The sequence below is a fragment of the Diaporthe amygdali genome, assembly GCF_026229845.1.
Source record: "Diaporthe amygdali strain CAA958 chromosome Unknown NODE_61_length_182076_cov_64_703273, whole genome shotgun sequence".
In the NCBI taxonomy this organism is placed as follows: domain Eukaryota; kingdom Fungi; phylum Ascomycota; class Sordariomycetes; order Diaporthales; family Diaporthaceae; genus Diaporthe; species Diaporthe amygdali.
The window spans coordinates 89,515-112,158 of record NW_026517081.1 but is presented as its reverse complement, the minus strand read 5'-3'; the positions used below and the strand labels follow the sequence as shown (position 1 = coordinate 112,158).

The 22,644-nt window shown below is 48.8% G+C and overlaps 6 protein-coding genes across 6 annotated transcripts; 4 read left to right on the top strand and 2 right to left on the bottom strand.

Annotated features, from left to right (window-relative positions):
- Positions 1–2,031: 2,031 nt before the first annotated feature.
- On the top strand, positions 2,032–4,857 carry J7T55_009687 (uncharacterized protein; the record flags this gene model as incomplete). Its single annotated transcript, XM_053135936.1, has 4 exons — positions 2,032–2,449; positions 2,627–2,735; positions 2,811–3,212; positions 3,957–4,857. 4 exons carry the CDS (start codon positions 2,032–2,034, stop codon positions 4,855–4,857), a joined length of 1,830 nt encoding a protein of 609 aa, XP_052986447.1.
- Positions 4,858–6,158: 1,301 nt separating this feature from the next.
- On the top strand, positions 6,159–10,826 carry J7T55_009686 (uncharacterized protein; the record flags this gene model as incomplete). The annotated part of the gene is made up of 8 exons (XM_053135935.1): positions 6,159–6,851; positions 6,924–6,949; positions 7,019–7,107; positions 7,300–7,538; positions 8,165–8,253; positions 9,315–9,562; positions 9,696–10,101; positions 10,196–10,826. 8 exons carry the CDS (start codon positions 6,159–6,161, stop codon positions 10,824–10,826), a joined length of 2,421 nt encoding a protein of 806 aa, XP_052986446.1.
- A 29-nt stretch (positions 10,827–10,855) lies between these two features.
- On the bottom strand, positions 10,856–12,623 carry J7T55_009685 (uncharacterized protein; the record flags this gene model as incomplete). The annotated part of the gene is made up of 3 exons (XM_053135934.1): positions 10,856–11,456; positions 11,508–12,316; positions 12,438–12,623. 3 exons carry the CDS (start codon positions 12,621–12,623, stop codon positions 10,856–10,858), a joined length of 1,596 nt encoding a protein of 531 aa, XP_052986445.1.
- Positions 12,624–13,734: 1,111 nt separating this feature from the next.
- J7T55_009684 (uncharacterized protein) lies at positions 13,735–14,784 on the top strand (the record flags this gene model as incomplete). Its single annotated transcript, XM_053135933.1, has 1 exon — positions 13,735–14,784. The coding sequence occupies one exon, from the start codon at positions 13,735–13,737 to the stop codon at positions 14,782–14,784; it is 1,050 nt and encodes a 349-aa protein (XP_052986444.1).
- A 1,417-nt stretch (positions 14,785–16,201) lies between these two features.
- Positions 16,202–17,552, top strand: J7T55_009683 (uncharacterized protein; the record flags this gene model as incomplete). Its single annotated transcript, XM_053135932.1, has 4 exons — positions 16,202–16,433; positions 16,491–16,572; positions 16,632–17,442; positions 17,505–17,552. The coding sequence occupies 4 exons, from the start codon at positions 16,202–16,204 to the stop codon at positions 17,550–17,552; spliced, it is 1,173 nt and encodes a 390-aa protein (XP_052986443.1).
- Positions 17,553–18,671: 1,119 nt separating this feature from the next.
- On the bottom strand, positions 18,672–21,648 carry J7T55_009682 (uncharacterized protein; the record flags this gene model as incomplete). The annotated part of the gene is made up of 7 exons (XM_053135931.1): positions 18,672–18,707; positions 18,782–18,950; positions 19,043–19,407; positions 19,466–19,567; positions 19,656–19,781; positions 20,468–20,488; positions 20,854–21,648. 7 exons carry the CDS (start codon positions 21,646–21,648, stop codon positions 18,672–18,674), a joined length of 1,614 nt encoding a protein of 537 aa, XP_052986442.1.
- Between the last annotated feature and the right edge of the window lie 996 nt (positions 21,649–22,644).

The window sequence follows — 22,644 nt, the reverse complement described above, 5'->3', positions numbered from 1 at the left end:
TTCTTCATTGGAGACTACTGCCTGCGATTTCTTAGAGACGACCCGCCAACGGTTGCGGCAGGTAAGAGGTGGGCGACCGGGGATCTGGGCGGATATCGCCGACCAACTGTGGCCAAAAGAACGGACTCCTTCGACCAGAAGTCGGTCCTCCTCTTCATTCCAGTCACAGAGCCTATTCCTCACGGCTGGGCTCAGGATCTCTTTGTAACGCTTGGAGCACTGATCGTCCTTCCTTCCAGGGACGAGCAGTGCAATATCATGCCAAGCTGGACCGAGTCGGTTATAAGCATCAAGAAGAACCCGGTCTTCCGATTCGCACCAACGCCCTTTGCGAAGTGAAGGATCCAGAGAATGGAACCATCGTTTCCGGCAATCCTAGTTGTGTTGTTCATTAGATGGAATTGAACTGGCTTTAGTGTACTGTTATGAACGTACCTTGGCCGTGCGTGCGTTGAACCGTGAGCTTATTTCTTTCCAATGACCTCCTGGGCCTCTTTTATCGCCGAATTTGGCCACAAGTTGTGTAAGGAACTTATCCTCGGCAACAGTCCACCTCCGAGGTTTGCTCCGGGTCCGTGGAGCAGAATTCGGGCTACTTGCGGGAGATTGACAAACGCCAGATGTAACAGACATTGCCGTAGATGTTATTCTTCTTCGAGATATTACTGTTCACTGGCAAGACTTTGAAATGCTCGCGAAAGAAGACTCTTGGTATTGAATAATTATTCCACGCGGCTACTTGGGTGGGGAAATTTGCAGATGCTTTGGAATGCTAAGATAACGGTGACAATGCACGTGAGCCCCTTAGTCTGTACTGACTGAAACATTCCCCCGCATCCGCACCGGGTTGCGGGAGTGTCACATAGTAAAATGATAGACAAGTGTTCAACAGACCCACTCTGCTTATCTGACTCGGCCCAGAAGCCATGACGCACGGGTGACTGAGCGGCCATTCGGAGGCCACGTTATATAGGTAGAGAATGTTCTACAAAGTTTTTGAGTTACGTCCTGACTTCGTGTGCAGACATTCATTGTCATTGATTTCTTTGCTTCGCAAATTTCTATGGAAAGGAGAGTCTCGAATGAACAAATTATTCCGCAACCTATATTTTAATTCTTTCCAGAAGATAATGTGATATCCGATTCGTCGAATATATGAATTTATACTTTTGACATTCTTGTGAATGACACGTTATTTCTTTCTTAATTCATTCGCAACGGTTTTTTTTTGAGGGGGGGGGGTGGTTTTTTTTTTAAAAAAAAAGCGTATAATCTAGAGGTAAATGACACGATTTATATCAAAGAGGCGGAGGAGGACGCAGCTTGTGGCTGTGGCGTGTTTCTGAAGCTGATGTAGGAAAATTCCTGCTTATGCAAATGCGCTGTCCACTGCTGCTATCTCGTCGAGATATTGCACATGCGTCAGCCAGGCAGGCTGCCACATCAATCATGTGTCGCTGCTGTGCCTCACAGCGCAATCGCTAGACTGGCTACATATATATATTCTTGGTATGCATCGATACACTGGGAAAGTCTCCATTGACAGATTGTAGAGATCTTGCGCGAATTCGAGATGCTCTTTCTGATAGCGAGTATTTATCTAATAAATAAAGATCTAATCTTAGCAATCTTAGCCACCCTTTCACACATAGTGACACGTCATTTCTGCGGCTGTGTAACAAGCTTGTATCAGCACTAGTGGCCTGATTCTGCCTTGAGATTAGGGCGGGCTTCCCCTTTTCTCTTCTTTTCTGCGTTCCTGGTTCATACGCCCGCACAATAGTGCCTCTGTGGGCATTTAAACTTGGTGCCCCACTCGTGCGCTGTCAGTCTGCTGCGTGCGAATTGATTGTACTTGATGATTAGTTCTTATTCCGAGAACTGAATTGAGCCGGTCATATTTAACCATTTTGATACTCGGACATACCTCAAAGACACGGCGAAATCCGGATAGGTATCGCTTGATTGTAAATGTGATCAGCTGGGATCTCTCTGGGTATTGCTGGCAGCTGTTGCATCATCTTGCCTGCCATGACGACAATGACAGAACCGCCTTCAGCAAGAGAAATCATCGAGCTGGTTGATGCAATCTGGGGTTCTTTTGACTCGAGTGTTGCGTTGCGCGACCAACGACTGAGGACTTTGATCGGTGACCGCTGGGCCAAGGTTCCGCTCACGCGGACCAAAGGCTACTTCAGCGTCATAGCTGATGAGACCTCATCGACAACACGACTGAACAGCAGGCCAATATCACTCAAGGTCATAGCGAAACTTGTCAAAATCCTTAAATCGAATCCGCAGTTGCTGCGGAAGGATCTTGAATGCAATGAAGACGTTCGCGGGGTTCTAGAGGACGCTCTGCTCGACCGAGCCATGACTATTATGCTGATGACGGAATCATCATTTTCCGGGACATCTCACCAAGCCATCTTCCACCCACGCTGGAAAAGTAATGAGAGTCTAGAGTCATTCATTAGCCGCGTCTATCCCGAAAATCCTCGAATTCACTCCGACGATCACTCCCCTATACAGAGCACCAAGCTATCGGTATCTTATTTAAGTCGGCGACATGTACAAATCAAGGTTGTCTGGACGAGATTTCTGACCGACCACCTGATTCTATCAGAAAAGAACAAGACGCTCCATGTTTTTGGGTACCCTGGATTCCTGCAAACAACTTTGGATGCGATGCCATCGGGGCATGCAGACGACAGTGTTGCGTCAGCACTTCGAAGGTATCATGAAGCAGTTTATCATACTTTGAACGAATTTGAAGCTGATGATCATCTTAGAGGTTGCCTTCCACATAGACTCTTGCAAGAGACAATGTGGACTTATGATTTCCTTTTTCCCATCGGTGATCAGCAAGCCCAAATGTGGCTGTCGAAACAAGTTCGGAGCCATAGTCTAGACACCATGCTGTCTCGAAGGATGGCCAATCCCCGTATACACGAGTCCCCGTGTGATATTGGTGCTCCCCGAGACGTGAGCGGTCTTTGCAGCAAATATCCCTACTGGGGACAACGTCTCTACGATCTCTGGAGAGAAGCCAATGACCCGAGTCCAGTCGAGTCGAGGCTAGAGGAATTTGCTAGTCTATTTTACGATTGGGCTCGCGCTAACCCTTTCACGTCGTGGCTGATCAAAGTCATTACCAGTTTCATATCGACTCTAGGTGGCGCGCTTGGGGCGCTGTTCGGGCTTCTACAATGGTTAGGAGCCAGAGCCCCACCACCTCCACAGATAATTACGATACATATACCTTGGAGACAGTCCGAAAAGAAGCAACCAGAGGAACAGAGAGTTTGCGAAGAGCCCAAGAAAGAGATTTAAAGCTTATTCAACAAATGTGTGTGTGTATGTATAAACTATGGGAGGTATATAGGTGGTCAAAAATTTGAACTCCTGCTTATTGTTATACAATTCGAAAAAAGGTAATATTTTTGTGTTGAAAGTGAAAGATTACGAAGGAAGGTTGTCTCTCATAGCAATTAAATCTTCAGAACAAAAGGCATGGGGGCTGTAAGTGGTCTGCGCATAGATGCATTTAATTATACATCCTGCCCACTGCGATGTTATGATATAATGATGGATGGAATTGCTCCACATATGTAAGCTGCTTGTAGTGATGAAATTACCAATGTTTTTCTTAACTATCGATAACAAGCCAAGTGGTGATTTTAGTGATATAAATAGGCATGGTCACGACAATCCAACCAGTCTCATTCTAACAAATACCAGTGCACCGCTAAATCTGACTGGACGCGTTACGTGTTCAGTCGCTGATCTGCCCCGTAATTTTTTTCTCGCGAAAGCACGCGAAAGTCCCGCTTCCCCTGACTAGTGACTAATTCCAATGTTTTTTCCCCCTTCAGTAGCAGTTCTGCAATGCTAACACTCTTCTCATGTCTAACACTCCTTCTCTGCACATCTCGTTAGACTTAATTGTCTACCAGCCTCTGTGCAAAACTGAAGTTGGGCTCTCCCGCACTCAACCCCCTGCCGGGTGCAGGGCAAACACTATCCATGGTAGTGATGGCTCACACCGGCGACCAGTGGACATTCGTGCTCGCCGTCACCGCCATTTTCCTCAGCGTCGTTGTCATCCTGCAGATTCTTTCTTCCTATGGCAAAGCCTCCATCGCGGCACCAGCCGAGATTCTCACCTTTATCGATGCTGTCGACTCATCTGTCGAGGAGAATGAAAGCTACGATCGATATGTATCACGTGTGCAGCGTCTCGATGATAAGCTCCGTCTGGGCCGACTACTCCGAGAAATCCAGAGGGGAGGTGATGATTTGAGAGAGGAACTCAACTGCCTCTTGATGAGCGAAAGTGGAGATCTCGCAAGCGACGTTTACAACGATCTCCGGGATCTACGGCTCAGAGCCACTGCACGTCTACTCTGGGCCTCGAAGCGCAAAGGTCTCGAGGACAAAGTGCGCAGATTGGATATGCTTCGAATGCGCTTCCTTGTGGCCTACATGGGCCTCGTCTCCGCTGGCCGTGTCAAGAAGTCATCGATGAAAGACTCTGAGAAGACCGTTGCGTTCCCAAACGAAATCTCCGCCCGGCCCCCTCCGCCACCACCACCCCTACCTCCGCTGTCACTGGGCATGGGTGTCAAGAAAAAGTCAAGCCGGCGTCGACTTAGCCGCGCAGCGGCCCTGGGTCGCGGCGAAACCATCGAAAGAACTCGGAAACAGGACTGGGCAGGGGTCATCCGCGAGCTACAACTATCACCGCTGCTTCAGAAGCGCCATGCCAACATCGGCAAGGCCAAGTCACCCATCAAGTCACATTTCTCGGTGACAGAAACGCTCTTGCCTCCCGAGTCAACAAATGCTGACCGTTGACAACATCAGTGCTCGCAGAGAGAACAAGCTGAGTGAAGGTGATAAGTAATTTTGTGGATATCAATGGGACACAAGTTTTTGGGATTTCTTTTACGGCCTGGTGCTCTCCGTCACGTCTATTGATGACTCTTGCTGTTTCTATGAAATTCACGCAACATCACGAATATACCCTCATAATACAATTCAGCCCGTTCTATTCTTGACAAAAGAGGGCCTACGTAGCCTCACTTATTACACTCCGACATCGCTGAAACTGTGCCATGGTGGTGTTCTCGGATCAAAGTATTACCTGCAACGCGAGGAGAATCCGGGCAAACCCACTGCCCGAGCCATGGCGTTATTTGATTTAAGAGGCTGTCTTTTGAACTTGAAAACTCGATTGGATGCGAGATTGAATTCCCTCCACAAGGTATCCGCCAGATTGAGGCAGAGACTCGAAGATACTAGCTTGTTTCAATAGAAGGGGTAGATCAGAGCGCAACTTGTAGGACGATGGATCAGGGCGATCGCGATCAATTAGCAGTACAAGGACGCGCACTACAACGGAAAACTAAAAAGGATATGGAGGAGGAAATCCGGGGAGAAGAAAAGGGTGTTGGCAAAATCTGAAATTGACACGCTTGATGGAGAGAAACTTGAAGTCGAATGACCATGCGGCCTAGATGAAACAAAAAGGTAGAAGGATGTGTGATGAGAGTTTGGAAGCTGCTGGGGAGATTTGGCCGGCTGAAGCAATCTGAAAAGCTGAAGCAAAATAGTCCTGGAGAGAGTCAACATTCCAGACGCTCTAAGAACCGATGACTAAATTGACAGATATCTAATGGAAGGTTCACCACAGACCCAGCAAAGCATAGAATTATCGAGTTCACCTAGAGTATGTTAGAAGAACTAAGGAGGATTAGGTACAGAGCGATGACGTTTGACCAGCTGCCCCTTAACTCTCGACCTAAGCTGTTAGCGTTTGTTGATCAGACTACTACTCGAGCCCTTCCAATAGATGTCACTCTTGAAACATTCGACTAGCTGTCAAAGCGAATGTTTCATAGCTCCCCTGCAGCTCTTCCTCCCAAATGTTTCGAGACATTCGGGTTCCTGAAACTCCATCCGAACCCTGTAACTTGTACAAATACCGTATAGCGTTTTGTCAAACCTTATAGCTTGTCAGAAGCCTGTTCTGGTCAATTGAGTCTCTATTCGATTTTGTTCGCTCAACACCTTTTTCTTTTCCCCAAGACCGCTAAACCATCAAAAGCCCTCCTCTCCTTACCCAGTCCAAGATCATATCTACGAAGATTGACTTGATGTCTCTGATTGATTTGTTTTCGCATCATGCCCTGGGCGGCACTGGGGACGTCTGCGGATCCGGTCTGGGCTTAGTCGCTGCAAGCGTTTGCCCTCATCTCGATAGCCTCGACTCCCAGCTTTCATCTGAGCCTAAGTACTGGAGTCCTTGGACTCATCGACCATATTGTCAAGGAGCCTGGTGCGTGCACACACACGCACTGGTGCCGTGTGGTCAAGGGATCAGCATCATCACGCATCGATCGGGACAGCAAGAAGCCGCGGCAACTCTTGCTACCCTGAGCAATGATTTCGACGAGCCTAGCTGCGCCGTACTAGCGGGGATCCTGGGTCCAAACTATGATGTTGATAGTGCCATTGACGAAAATCGCGCCTACGAGGTCAGGGACTCGAAGGGCAAGGGCAAGGGGGTATTTGCGACTCGCAAGATCCCACGCGGGACGATCATCATGATTGACCACCCTATAATGCTCAAATTGGAACCGGAAATAGATAACGACGTACTATCCGAGAACCAGCGAAGCCGTCTCTTCGACCACGCAGCAACGCAACTGTCTGATCCGGATCAAGTGCTGAGTCTGGCTCAGCATGAAGGATTCACAGGCTCACAAGCGGAAAACGCTGCCAACTATAACAGTTTTCAAGTTGATCTAGGCAACGCCACTTACAGTGCCGTATTCCCTCGAGTTTCGGTGTGTAGCTCCAAGACTCCTCGCTCGGCGAAATAGTAGAGGGCTGACTATGGGTTATGCGATGGACTTTAGAGAATAAACCATGCATGTGTTCCAAAGTGAGTAGGCACAAACCACAGCGCCGCAGGATATTACACATTTCTGGTACTGATAATCTCAATCCCTAGCTGCCGAGCCAAGTGGGCACCGAATACTCTATCGCAGACAATTTGGACAGTGCAAGACATTCAGCCTGGCGACGAGCTGTCAATCAGTTGTAAGAGCCAATGCGGCCAAAAACAGGACTACCTCAAAACTGGGATATCGCTAACGGATTGTCATGTACCAGATATACCAATGGGGCCGAACTGGGGGTGGCAACATCGCCAACATGAGCTCAGAGATAATTGGAATTTCGCGTGTTCTTGTTCACTGTGTTCTGCTGGACCAAGGAAACGAGATGCTTCAGACGAGCGAAGACGGAAGTTTGCAGTCCTAGCGCAAGAGTATCACCGCCTCGATCATTACGATACCAAAGAGTCGCAAAAGGCGCTGCAGATACTAGAAGAGGCAATGGAGATTAACATACACGAGCCGATGCTTACGAGTGCGACGCCGCTGTTGCTCCAGGCTGCATGGACGGCATACCGGGGCAGGCATATTGGGATGGCGAGGAGATACGTGGAGAAGGTCGAGGAGGATATGAGAGTCAGAGGATTTGAGGATGAAGGGGATAAAAGATCACTTAGGGAGATTAGAGGGTTACTGTATTAAAGCTCAATGACGAAGCTGTACTAACGGTGATATCGATTAAATGAAAGCTTTATAATTGGACAGGTGAACGGATTGCCCCGCCTTCCAGACATAATCGGTCTCACAGTCTTACTCGTCATTTTAGTTTTCAATTCGTCAAGAGTAACTCCGGGCGGCAGAGAAGACAATACAGTGGGAAGAGTCGGGCTGCGGCGCGGATCTCTTGAGCTCAAGGGTAACTACGGCGCCGCAGTGGGGGGTAATTAAGATTCTCCATCGGACCCGCACACAACATTATTATCAAAAGTAACAAATAACTGTGCTTTCTTCTGGAGTGGGAGAACACAGTATGGGTTGATTATGGAAATGAGACTGTGAAAGACAAGAATGAGCATTCGGTTACGAATATTAGTATATAGGTTCCTTGCAGGAGGAATGGTTGTTTGGTCGGCCTCCTGGACATATCACATCGTTGTTCTTCGGCAGATGATGCTGTAGCAAACGGTGATGTTCTTGCTTGTGTACATGTTCCCAGGATGGCCCCTGTTGACGTGGCTCTACATGCTGTCCCCCTCCTACAGTTCTTGTTGCACCTGCTGGCAAAGGCCATGGACGATGTGCCCAATATTCAGTCTGATGCACAGAATCTCTCAAATTACTCCGCTGCTGGGTATGTGACCGTAATTGATTAGGTAAGGCACACAGGAATATTTCCCTGTGCTAATAGAGGTACATGCAGGAGCAGCTCGAACGGGTTTAAGTTGTTCACGATCTATAAGGACGATGGACACCACATTCACCAACGGGCCTGTCGGTCAGTGCCGGAGCATATACTACAGTTTACCCGTTAGTGATATCCCATTTCTCATCACTAATGTCTTGGTCCATTCAGATATCTGGAAACATGGTTATTCAGGCCTGACTCCCTGGGAGTGAACTTGCCAAATGCACATGGCTGGCTATGATTCTCGAAGTAGCACTAGAACGAGGCCCAATCAGCTGGGAACAAGTATAATTATTCGCCGATCAGTTGAAGCTTGATTAAAGGCATGAGTCTTGGTGCAGGTAGAACGAGAGGATAGCGACAATTCTAGCGCGCGCATCCAAAGACAGCTCTGTTCTTAGGAGGAGGCTTTCTACATGGACGAATCAATCCTGGTATAGGTACATAACACCGGAAACAACAATATAGGGCCATCAGTCACTCGACAACACCTGTTTTTTATTAATGAATAGAATTGAATGGTGATGGTACAGATTAGCTAACAGTCCAACTGTGTTATATTTTGGCCTTAATTACTTCGTGATACTTATGGAGGCGCGTTCTCCCGATTGACTCTGTAGAAGTCCCTGAGTCATCCCCTATGGTATTTGTGAAAAACGCAGATGTTGTGCAAAGTTTTAATTTACCGGTTTTTTTTAACTTTACAGAATTCCAGGTGTGGTTTAAATCCAGGTTATTACTTGCTCCTTGTGTAGGCAGTTTATATGAAACAAGGATGAAACAAAGTCCATCTGCCCCACCTAGGTTAATTTATAATTGTCAGTCTATGCTGCTGCCCACAAAGTTCGTTTGTCACATTCTCAACAGTCCACAGTCAGCGAGAAATAGGCGGTTATGTTGTCCCTTGGTGAATTTGCTTCGATCTCATCTGCATCCAAACCATGCTGGACTTGCATCCGACGACGTGTCAAATGCGATTTTGGTCTCCCAACCTGTTACAAATGCAGGAGTAACAGTCGCGAGTGCCTGGGATATAGCTCGACTAAGCCCATAGTCTGGACCGGAGTTGCGTGCCGCAGGAAGACCAGTAGCCGAAAGCTCGAAGGGTCTCGCGTGCTCCCGACGTCGACAGAGTCCCATCGAAGCATCGATGCGGACTATCAAATTCTCTCTTCTGACGCGGCTGTTTCCGCAAACCCCACAGATCCTGTCTTCCAGGGGTTGAGTCTTGGCACCAGAAGAAACATCGAATATTGTGAGTGTCTGTCGGCAAATGAACGGACTGTTATTATCAGGAGACTAAAGCATAGTTCTAGACTTACGAGAGTGCTGCAGCGAGTGCACTATATATGGTGATGACTTTGGCAACCCGTTCAAGCAAATACTAGTGCTGATGACGCAAAAAACCGTGGTGCGGGACATCATCGTCGCAATATCTGTCTATCATCAGGCGCGTGCTGGTGTTGCTTCCTTCCCGACTGCACAGAGTTGTGGAAGCTCTATGGCCAAGACGACGCTGGACTCGAGCTTGATCAACGATACCACTGTCCTGATGCACGCGTGTAAAGCGACACAAAGCCTCCGAGCCGCCCTGTCTAACGCGGATTGCTCTGATGCAGTGGTAGCGTCGTCATTTTTGTTCACATGGCTTGATATGTTGGACACGCAAATGCACTCGTGGCATCACCATCTCGACGGCATGAAAGACCTGATGTGCCTGCGGGAAACGAATGATGCATCAGCATCGACCGGAGGGTCTGTGTTCCAAGGATTTTTCCACGAGGCGTACGCCATGTATGTTACCTCCCAGCCTCAGCCCCGATACCTTTGCTTAACAAATTAAATAAACTGGTACTAGGATATCCATATTCGGCTCAACGCTGAGCAGGACCAAGATAGATCCTACTCGGGAGCTTCCACAGTTCGACCTGGGCGCTGTCTTGCAGCGGGCCCAGAGCTGGAGTTGGACCGGATGCCCTGCTGAGCTTGTTGAGATTCTACACGATTTGAACACACTGCAATCTCAAGGTTCCAATCTCCCTCAGAATGACGTGTCATCAATCCTGAGCCGACTCGAGAAGTTTTCTTGTTCAGAATGGGCGCTCCATTTCCCCGGTAAAGACCTTCATCAGCAACGACTTCACATGGCGTCGGCCTACAAGGGAGCCATCGTCATCTTCGCGTCTCAGGCCCTCAACTCGATCTGTGATAACCCATTCTTGGTGGACGAAATCGTCGACCTGACTTTACATCATCTCAAACAAATCTCACCGATCGACTCTCACTTTAAAGGAATCCTCTGGCCTGCCTTTATTCTTGGGGCAGAAACGCGTCTTCCGGAGCAACAAATGTGGATTTCGAGTACGCTGGAGCAGCTTTACGGTATGATACATATGTGGAATATCAAAAGGGGACTGTCGGTCCTGTGTCGACTCTGGGATCGCCCACTGCCCGCCGATGGCAGGAGGTCATGGCTTGAAGAGGTATACGACATGGACGAAAGGCTGATGCTGATATGAGTGCTCCATTGCTCTAAATTTGGCCTATATTATTTTCTTTCCGCCACCCGACTATCAGCCTGCAAGCCGGAGTCGCCCGCAAGGGTCCCGTCACGCAGACCCTCCTTCTCATCTACGGTGAGGCTACTTTTAGCCTTCTCAACCCTAATACCCAAGGCGACCAGTACAATGGCCACACCAGCACAGCCAGCGCCGAGGAAAAATGCTGTCTTATAGCTGCCTCTGACCCCCAAATAGGCAGTCTTGGACACCGCTAGATCCGCCCATCCGAGGAAGAAGGCAATACCCAGAAACACGAGGCCATTGACACACGCCCCCGCAAGACCCTGCTCATGCTTGGCTACATTCGTGGTGATGAAAATGCTGCTGACGTTGTACGAGATGTCGATTCCGAGCGTAGTGCAAACCATGGCTGGAAATACCCATGCCCAATAGCTGGGCTGCTCTGGCATGACGGCAAATAAAAGCACGCAGACCAGGAATCCGCTGCCTGACAACAGCAATAGCAGTGTCCCAGAAAGACGATGGAGCGTCATACCCCCTACTAGAGCGATGAGGATCCCCCCAGCGGCCAAGGGGGCAAACCACAGGGCAGCAAGGAAGGAGGGGACCTTGAGCACTGTCTCAATGCTGCTCGATGAGTTAGTAGACCATCCCTCTCGTGTGCCAGTGTTTACTTACTAGAAGCTTGCATAGAAGAGATAGATTCCAAAGCAGCCATACACGAGGAACAAGTACAGAAACAGTGGAACCATGTGCTTTGGGGCAAATATGCTTGCAGGCAAGAGTGGATGCGTAGCTCGTCTATTCTCGACATAGACGAACCCTGCCAATAATAGGGCGCCGAGGACGAATGTAACAATAATCTGTGGCGAGCCCCAGCCACCTCGTACATGCGAGCTTTCAGTGATGGCATAGACCAGCAGGAAGATACCCGGGATGCTGGTGGCGCAACCCCACCAGTCCATTGACCCTTGGCGAGGATGCACGTCGCGAGGGATACAAAAGAATGACACGAAGCCCGTGGCACCCAGCGACATGCTGACGATCCAGAAGAACCATCCCCAGTGGATGACCTGACCGCTCAAGCCAGCAACGAGGATCCCCGTGAAAAAGCCAAATGGTGCACAGCCACCGTAGAGACTGAAAACAAAGTTCTTTCGAGGACCTGGACGATAAACGTTACTCAGGAGCGCCAGGCCGGCTGGGAGATTCGCGGCGGATCCCAGCCCCTGAAGGGCCCGGGTAACGAGAAGCATGGTCAGGTTGGAGCTGAATCCTCCTACCAGGGTCCAGATGGTAAGCCAAGCGATACTCGTCAGAAACACAATACTCGCGCCGTACATGTCGCACAGCCGGCCAAAGGGTAGCAAGAAGGCACCAGCCACAAGGGTGAAGACGCTGGCCGGCCATGTCTGGCTTTCGGAGGGTATGTGTAATTCTCGGACAAGACTCGGCAGAAGGACACTCATTCCGCTGATCAGGAATTCCTGTTGGGACGGCAAGTAAAAACCACAGTCAGCGAACATCATTGGCTAATGCTCCAGGGTGAGTGACGCGCTGTTGCTACTTGTGAAGCGGCGACACATTGCTATAGGCATGGGCACTCACAGAGACTAGGTTGGATGCGAGAATAGAGATGCAGAAGCCAAGCTCCATGAAAACATTCTTGAAGACTGCAGGCCTCTTCCTCCCAAGCTCTTCGATGTCGTCGTCACTGGAGCCCGTCGGTCTTTCAGAGAGTCGGTCACCATGGGCCGGGCGTGTTGAGTCGGCTGACTGCTCGACGTCTGACATGGCGAGTGTCGGCGTGCTATGAGGATGAACAGAGGCAGGGCTTAAGATCTGCGATAATGGTAGGACGGAGCCACTAATTGCAACACACAGAGCCGAGCGCCATGAAGTATAAGATGGTATATTCAGACCGAGGGGAACAGGGCAGGGTGGAAAAGATCATTCTGAAATAGAGGATTGGCTCGACCAGCTAAGCAGCTGTGAGTAATTGCATCTCGAAGAGGCGACTCGATTGGTATACTCCAGTAGTCTACAGAAGTCTAACAACACGCGGTTCACCCTCTGGCACCAGCGTCAAGGCATCCAATGGCAAAGATTCTCTGGCGAGCTGACCAGGGAGTTTTGCCCGAAATAGGCAGTTAGAATGTATTTCCAAAACGTGGTGGGGACACGCACCAGCCAGGATAGGGGCTTGAGAATGACGGGCAACCTGTGGAGCTGCTAACTTTAGCGGGCGAAACAAGGTTCGCGGACCGACTCAGACATCCCAGAGTGATCGACCGGGAGATGTCAGTGCTTCTGATTGATGCTCGCACTTTTTTGACTCTTTTTGTTAATCATGGACTCCGTTGACCCCGGCGACGATTATGTGAGTGGTCGGTTGCCGTGAAACGCCACACATAATTGATGCATCACCCTCAAGATTGACTACGATGTCAGACGGTGTTCGTTTCTCGTCCTTGTCAAGCGTACAATTTCCAAATCCGCAACCTCGAAAACGTCAAGATGGACGTTTGCAATGGCAGTGCAACGGTCCTTGTCGTCAATGCCGTTGATGTCGACCTGATCGCACACTAAATACACTTTTGAGAAATGTTTTCCTATACACCTCTCGCAATGCACAGATGATAGAAATTTGATGCAGGTATACAAGGTCCTAGAACTGCGGACGACGCAGAAATAAATTTTCGACGTCTTGTTCATCAAAGTCACCTTGATTTTTTGTGGCTTCATCACCATCTAGCTGGCCTAGAATTACTGTTTTGCATTTACTTCTTTTCTTCCTGTTGTTATTTTAAACTTCTTTTTTGTTGCAAGTCAACTTTATCAGGTATGAAATCAAGCTTCTAGCGCCATCAAACACTTGTATTAATCCAGTATAAATCAGTCAGCCATGAACGCAGCAAACTCCCATCGAGCATCCTACTTCGACCTTGGTGGCCTGCCTGGCCCCAATACCCGACGGCAGTCTGCTACAGTCACAGTTCAGCGAAGACGCACGTTCGTTGCCGTCGACTACGCCGAGTATAGGGCCAAGTGCGACCTTGTCAGGGACTCAAGAAGCTCATCAGGCGTCTACGATATCAAATGGGAAAAGGAACAAGAGCAGGACCAACGTGGCTCGTTTGACTTTCGGGAACAGCTGAGGGTCATGGCCACCGTTTACCCTTATCGAGACGCAAATTGGATCATCGCGGTCTTTTTCGTCGTTGGTAGTATTTCCTTTACCATCAATGGCTTCTTTGGACTTCTGCCACTCGTAGCGCCTTCGACGGCCTTTCCGACGGAGGCAACCCTTGCAGCCCCCGTAACCAACGCGATCGGAGCCGCCTTGTTCGTATCGGCTGGGATCCTGTCCTTGCCCGCTATCTGGAATACTGGGAACGGCACCTTAGAGCCTGTCTCCTCATCCTCTTCTTCGTATTCCAAATTTGAAGGAGACGAGGAGCAGGCCAAGACCTACCAGCCAGCGTTGCTTGGTAGTCCCTCTTGGGTATGGCTGCCCAGCCGAAGCACGCTTAAGGATGCGCTGAAGACAACTCCCTTCCAGTCGGGGGCCATGCAGCTCTTTGCCGGCTCCGTGTTAACGACCAGCGTCGTGTTCGGGTTCCCGGGTGTACTGGCCCCTGACGACCTTTTCGGCCTATCCGCCTTCGTCTTCACACCTTTGCTGATAGGGGGAGGAATATTCACTATATCCAACATCATGCTGCTGCTATTCGTGCAGGAGCGGTGGTACAAGCCTCGTTTCGGGACAGCTGCCTGGCAGGCATCGCTGTGGAATGTCATTGCCTCGACTCTCTTCGCCATCACTGGTGTTCTGTTTTTGAGTGGAGATACCCTGGAAGGCTCCGTGGCGTCTTTCATTGGAAGTTGGGCTTTCTTGATCGGGAGCGTAATACAGTGGTACGATATGATGGCATTCTATTGCGGTCGAGTTTGAAAATGAGGGGAGAAGGCTGGATTGAGACGTAGCATCTTTCGTAAACCGCCGTGCTGACCGGTCTTCTAGAGTGTACATGTTTCCTACTGAGATGGAATTCAATTACTTAGAAATGTCAGGTTGAGTTACGTAGGATCATGCTGGCGCTGCCTCAGAATTGCCCTAGAGAAAGATTTAAGCCTGAATGCCAATTATATGTCCTGGATACGTTGCAATGTGAATGAGGCACCGCATGAAGCCTTGTCCTGCCGTATTTCAGCGCTTGCAGGTACCATAGGGCTGCTGGGGCTCCGGAAATGTCGGCCTTTAATCATTTCAGCAGCAGTCGCCCGCCCGCTGCATTGCGACCCTACGCGCACACACTTTGGAAGGTATAACGACAACGTTATCCAGTAAAGACATCCTGCCCACGTTGTATTATGCGATGGCATGTGACGTGAGCCTTCCGCCAAGTCCTTAATCCAGGGAGCAAATGTCGTTTCTGTACCGAGAATGTAATACAGGGCCAATACGATTGTAAAATGTTGTGCCTAGGTTGGGGGACGGGGGTACCATGCTACATCGTGATCGTTGCGATGTGGTAATAGTCTGATTTGAAAACTATATGCGATACGAGAATGGACTCTAATCATTACATAAGGGATAAGGTTCGGGGGAAGGGCACGGGCACAGTGCAGTCCGCAGGAAGGTCACCGATTCGTCTGCACTAGTCTAGCACTCTCGTAGGCGAGTTGGGCTAGGTAAAGGTATAGAATATTGTATTTTATAAATCCTGTCGAAAACGACTTCACGGTGTAATGATACAATGGTATTTCACATGAAAAATATATGCTCCGGCGTCCTGACTCTGTCAACAGAGTTTATTAATCCTGCACTAGACAGATGGCATCACTGCTGTTGAGATGGGCAGACATGTGCGAGAGACCTGGGAGTACAATTTATCCACGCCCGGTCCCTTACATAGAAATGACCGAATTCAGTTATTTTAAGCCCAAAGTCTGCCATTGTACGGGCCACAGGGGTGTTGCGATTGTTCGGTAAGAGTTTCGATCTTCCCTACCGAAATAGACCCAATGCACCAGTGACCTTGCCAGAAGGTAACAGTTCTGGTAGTCGTCACAAATGTCAACGACATTCACCTCTGGGATCGTCCATGAAGCACCCCAGAATCCCAGGAAAATTTTGTGACCACGAATACCGAATACGATTGGCTAGCTAGGAGAGAAAGGGAAGGAGGAAGTTGGCTACATTATTGCGCACTATGAACACTGCAGCGTTGAGTCTGGTGGGCTGTATTGCTGTATTCAATTATCACACTCATATCGCCGTGCAGCGTAGAAGCTTGTTTTACCTCCCTCCACCCCCTCATTCTTTATCTTTTGTTTGCAGTTACCTGATCATATATTCAATGTTCATAATGCACCCTTCGTTTGTCCTCCTCGCCTTGGGGTTGGGATTCAGTGCCCGTGCCGTTACCATTGATATGGAAGGGCTGCCAGATACTGGACTTGATACTTCATCATGGACGACGGGCGAGGCTCCTCCGATTGCGAGCTTGGTTGATATCAACGATATGCAAATCGCTGCCAAAAATACACTCGCTCCTTCTGATTACGCCTACTATCGGGCGGCTGCTCTAGATGAGATTAGTATGACGAACAAGCAAAGATAGTAGAGCTTGACACCAATCACTAACAGCCCTTCAGCTTATCAAGCCAACATGCTAGGGTGGTCGAAATTGCGGCTTAACGGGTTCAGCTTCACAAATGTTTCGAACGTGAACTTAAGGTATGTGGAGACTTTGATTCCTAGTCTAATGAAGCCAGGTTCTGACTTCTCCTTTATAGGACTACCATACTTGGCTACAACTTCTCCATGCCCTTCTTCATTGCACCCGTCGCGCAAGCGGGTCGATCAAGTTCTGGTGCCGAAACCAACCTTGTCAAAGCTGCCGCTGCTGCTGGCATTCTCTACGTACCCTCTATTTCCAGTACCCAGTCAATCCAGACCATCGGCGCCGCCGCCGCTCTTGGCCAAGTCATGTTCCACCAGGAATACGTTTGGTCGGATAAAGACAGGCTGCAGTCCGAGCTAGATCAGATCAAAGCTGCGAGTTTCAAGGCTATCTTCCTCACAGTTGATAATACGGGGGTTAATGGTGTCCGCGACCGCCAAATGCGTTTCTCGGTCGGGGGCGATACTGGCCACTCAGCAACATTTACGATTGCCTCTCTACAGCAACTTCAGGAGATGACAACTCTACCAATCGTGCCAAAAGGTATCAAGACAGCACATGACGTGAAACTATGCGCAGAGCTCGGCTTCAAGGCCGTGTACATCTCCAACCATGGCGGCCGAGTTGTTGATCTCGCACCCACGGCCGTTGAAATTCTCCTCGATGTCCACAAGAATTACCCGGAAGTCTTTAGTCAACTTGAGATCTACGCTGACGGTGGTGTCCGACGCGCTTCACACGTTTTGGCATTGCTAGCGCTTGGTGCACGTGCAGTGGGTCTAGGCAGACCGGCCATGTTCGCTAATATCTACGGCCAATCCGGAGTGGCGAAGATGATCAACATTCTTCGAACTGAGTTGACGACGGAGATGCAGCTCATGGGCGAAGCTGATATCAACAGGTATCGGGGAAATACCACGTTTGTGAGTTGGCTGAGACATCGTTCAATCTCAACCAAGATCACTAAGTCAGGATCGATGTACAGGTCAACACTAAGCAAGTCGAGCTTGAATACTTTGGCGCACCGCTTTAAGGGTCTTGTAATAAAATCTGGGTTGTTTTGATAATGCACCTTGTCATCATGCCTTTCGGTGGCTTAAGTTTCAATGTATTTGAAAGGGGCCATGAAGTTTCTGGTCCAGGGCGAAAAAGACAGCCTTCATGGAGAAGTAAAATCGCGAGTAAGGACATTAGTCTAGTTGCCTTTGCACAACGATGCTTAATATTGAGGTCTCTCTCATGTTCTCGTTTTTCCCACGGCGATAATCATGCACGTCCTCACCCGGGCTGACACTCGAGGATTGGCGCACCACGGCTTTTATCCATCTAAATACATTCTAAATGCGCATGATAGCCAAACCGACATTGGTGAGATTCCCTTTTGCCTGTCCAAAGTTGCTTGGATCCACATTTAGCCTTCTGAAGTCTTCATGGACGGCGAATCTGAATAGGAATCCCATTTGATTTTGAGTGCGGTTGATCGGTGTGAATCACGATGACTTTACAAACAATGGAATTACTACGCCAGGTAATGAACTGCATTTAAATACGGCTCATACGTGAGACCTGAAAGACGGCGGCAGTTGAGATGAAGCGCAGTCCCTTCTTCGAAGCTCACGGGACCGGAGGATCAGGCCGCAACTCAATTAAGGCTAGCCTCAAGAGTTCGTCCATTTTCGACCTAGACACGACCCGATCCAAATATGAAATGAAGCTCCGCGTGAAAGTCTGAGGAGAGTCAGTAGGATGGTAAAGCGAGTCACTGTCATATTATTTATACACAATCAGAGGATTTAATAGAGATAATCGGCGTGAACTCATGACATCCAGGGATCTCACAGCAAGCCACTCACATTCACCAGTAAGTTTAATGGAGTGTCTAATCAGGACCGGAAATGAATCTACCATTATGAAAGCACAATGCCATGGAGCTATAGACCTGCCCCGCGAACGACGACACCCTCAAGCACTACCACAGCACACATTGCCTTGGCTTTCTCCATCAATCAGTCGGTAATAGCTGCCGGAAGTACCAGTATAGGCCTTTGCAAGATATACGGGTTGTTGAAGATGGCACTCAGCCATATCTAGGTTGCGAATGGAGACCTCGTTTCGTATACCGATTTTGCCCAACTCACTCAATTCGATTGGGTCAGACCAGTTCGATTTTCTTGATGTACGTCTTGAACTTTTATGTCCCCATGAAAGGGAGCCACTGCTATACAAGCTACTGGAGAGTCTCGCCCATCCTTTGGGTATAACTTTCAGCAGCGGGCGGAGGGCGAGCACGGAACTAGCGAAAGTGGACAGCCCGTGTTCCACAATAGACCATATCATGGCCTGATACCCACGAGCAACGTAGTCGACATTTCCGTGAGAATGGAAGCCATTGTCAGAGTTCCTGAGTTTTATTGCAGCGGCGCCGGCGGCACTATGTCATTTCAGCCTATCAGAATCCGCCACGTTCTAACCGAGGCGAGGAGTTTTAGATAGCAGATATTAAGAAACCACAGATCAACTTACAGAAGCTCAACACTGAACAAACCAACGACACTACATTTCACAGTTCTGCTGATTTGGACGTTCCATAGGATCAGGATAGGTAATATGACATGAAAGACGTCATAGATAACCTGAAGAAACTCTCGAGAGTAGGTGGTGTTATAACACGTTGTTTTGTCAACAATACCGTAATATGGGCTCCGTTTCATACAAGCTAGGGAAACCAAAAGCGTAGTGGAAACAGTCCAAATACTGCATGTGACAATATCGAGAATGATGGCAGAGCGCATGAAAGGACGGTTATCAAGGCGATAGAGAACGAGGGCGACACTGATCTTAACAGTCCCAGATATTATGAAACAGACGACACACATTGCAAAATAGTACTGAAGACCATATTCAGTATCAAGGAAATGAGAGGGAGCATGGCAAGGTAAGACTTACCATATCGGCTTTCGTCTCGTCATGCCACGGCTTTGCGTCGGCAGCGTACTTTCCATAGTGTAGTGATTGTAACGACAGCCCAACGAAAAGAACCATTCCCACCTAGGACTCCCTTGTGATTAGCCTAGCTTGCTGGAGAAGATTCTGAGCTGTCAAAAATGTATAGAGGCCAAGTGGTATTGGAGCTCACGTATGTGAAGACAAGGGCAACATCATCCCAGCCAAATGCTCCTTTCGTAAGCTTAGTGCGTACCAGCACGCGCAGGCCAACAGTGATCGTGTTGAGCACGGTGAAGAACACGAATAATCCGATCAACTTGTCGTGCCAAGCCATGGTGGATAATAATTTACAATATAAGAGCACGGTTTTCAAAAGAGCGGAGCGATGTCGTTATACGATGACTGAACACGCCTCAATTGTATTTGCAATACGGACTTGATTGATGTCGTGGAGGTTCGGATATTCTGACCGTAGTGGGATAGAGAGTTGGAGACCAATACTTATATAAATACCAGCCCCAGACCTAGTCCTAAGTGAAGTAGATCATGGACGACAGCCTTCTTCCCGTCAATGGGGCTGTGGTAAACCTGACCCCTTTTGCCATTGTACAACGCGGAGCGGCCGACTTTGGGGGACACAAAAAGCCTCAAGATGTTCAGCTCGAACTCTGGAAACTGAAATAGTTCCATTTATTATCGGGGTGGGTTAGCGAAAACTTGGCATGCACAATCGCGGTGGTATGGTCGCGTCAGCCTACTTTATCTTTGCGGGCGGCCAAAAATGTTTGGGCAGGGGAGATGGGGAACTCCGGCCGCGAAATATGAGCTATGCAAGGCATCGGCTTATACACAGCATACAAGTGTAGTTTGGGAGTTGTTACATTGCACCAGCAGGGCGTACCACAAAGATAAGAGGGCACGATTTTCGCAATGAGTAAGGCAAAACGGAACTGTGAACTGTTTGGAGTCTAGTCCCGGATCTGATCGCAGAGGGTCACTTACTCCTTTCTGATATATGAGGCTCTAGCAATTCAGTCAACCCTGGTGTCAAACACAATTAGACTCACCAAAGACTTTTTTTTTTAAAAAAAAAAATACCCTTGAAAATCAAGGAATGCCGCCGCATTCATCCGGAAGATGTTGGAGGGGGGGGGGGCACGGCTCTCATCAGCTATGCCACCTACTTGTAAAGGTGCTCTTTTCAATTCTAGAGAGAGACAAGGAATGTGGTTAAAGACGAAACTTAAGACAATATTAATTGCAAAATATCTTTTGGCCACGTTTTGAATATTCTGAGATTTCTAAGATTGCTTCCTCGCTCTACTACACAGATTAAGCCATCCCGGATTTTGAAATAACGGTTTAGTGCCATGGCGCTGACGACAAACAGGGATAGGAACAGGTGGTCGCAGTGATATGACCCGTCTGGAGCATGCGGGCGCTCGTGTAGTCAGGCTTTTGGCAGGCTTTGACATCCCATATCCAGCTAGGAGGATTTTGATTCTACAGTCCTCGCTTGAGACCTGTTCGGCAAGGGTCTGCAGAGCGGATCTGAGCTTGTCTAACTGGCTGGTATCCTTTCTGACCTTAGCGATGTCGTCCGCTTCGACGATGATGTAGCGATTTCTAAACTGCGATAGCATGAGACGCATCAGCTCCGCCATTTGGGCCTCATTTGTGTTATTCATTTTGCCATCCAGAAACCTTGCTGCCTTGACGGGTCCAAATTTGTAGAGCTGCCAGGCCAGGCTGCTCAGGATGCTGGCCACGGTCACGTCCTCATCCCTGCAAGCGGCGGCTGAGAGGCTCCAGCAGACTGCTTCGGCTATCGGTTGCAGCACGCTCCCGACCAGCTCAGCGGCAATTTGTTTGCCGCAAGTTGTCTCTAGTATAAGCAGTGAAGAAGATGGGAATTCAATCCAGTCGCCGATAGCCTGGACCAGGGTGACAATATCCTGATTCTGCATAGTCCACGGCTGTTGTGCTCTCTGGGCACTGCGCTGCCTGATGAGTGCCTGACTTGGAAGGATTCGCGGCTCGAGGGTCTTGAATTCCTCGCGAAACTCGATGCCACAGATACGAGGTTGAATATCAACCACACGACACGTAGTATCCTGGGTATCGTCGAGAATTTCGTTCACCGTAGCTGAAAGTGATTGTTTTGGAAGAGTCAGTGAGAGCATCAGAATGCGAAATGAAAACGCGGACTGAAGAATATAGGTACAAACTCTTTGTCTCTTCGTGAATGTCATGGTGTCTAGGAAACAATTTGCCTTGGCCTGCCCAGGTGTTTAACTTCGACAAATCACACCGATTTAGGTGTGATCTAGCTACACAGTAACCTTAGATATTGCCAGTGAGTTAAGTATTCAAGCAGGCGGTCCTTAATCAGATAGAGCTGCGTGCCGGGTTGTGTATACGACCCTGAAAGTGCTGTAGGCGTACAGAAATGATCCATTACCTCAATTGCGACTCCACTTCATCTATGTAACAGTCTGCTTGGCAGCTGTATGCCATTTTTTGTCACCTGTATCTGACATAGACAACACAAACCTTAATAGCATTCCCCGCAATCCGATGAAAGCAATTCGCCGTGGACTCCGATTTTCATTTTTGGCAGCAGATGAATATGCCTTTAACTTTGAACGAGAAATGAGAATGTAACAGAGAATGTGTTGAATGAGACGTCTCGTCGTCATTGTACGCGCACGTCTTAGGAACTGCGCGGCACACTGCACGGAGAACTTGAATATAATTGTCAGACAAATATGACACTTCAGCGAGTTCATAATTGAGGTCTCCTCGCTCTAAGCTCACACAGCGTCAACTGCTTAGTGCACTGCTGTTCCGTTATCAATCATGTTAGCTTCCGCTTTCTTCTATGTAGCGCTTGCGAGCTGGTGCTCTCACGTTGCTGCAGAGTTGCTGAACACGGCTTGGCTTCTAAACGACGGAGCACCGCAGGGCAATCTTCAAAACGTCAGCGGAGGTCTGTTAGACCCAACAAGGAGAGAATCCGGGAGGGATAAACACAACTAATTCTGCTCATTCTAGTGTCAATGTATTTTGCAAGACCATCCGACAACAGCTCAACCCGCGCCGACAAGGCTGTCTTGCTTCTCCCAGATATCTACGGACTCGCAATTCCCTACGCGCTGCGGCAAGTTAAAGACCCAGTT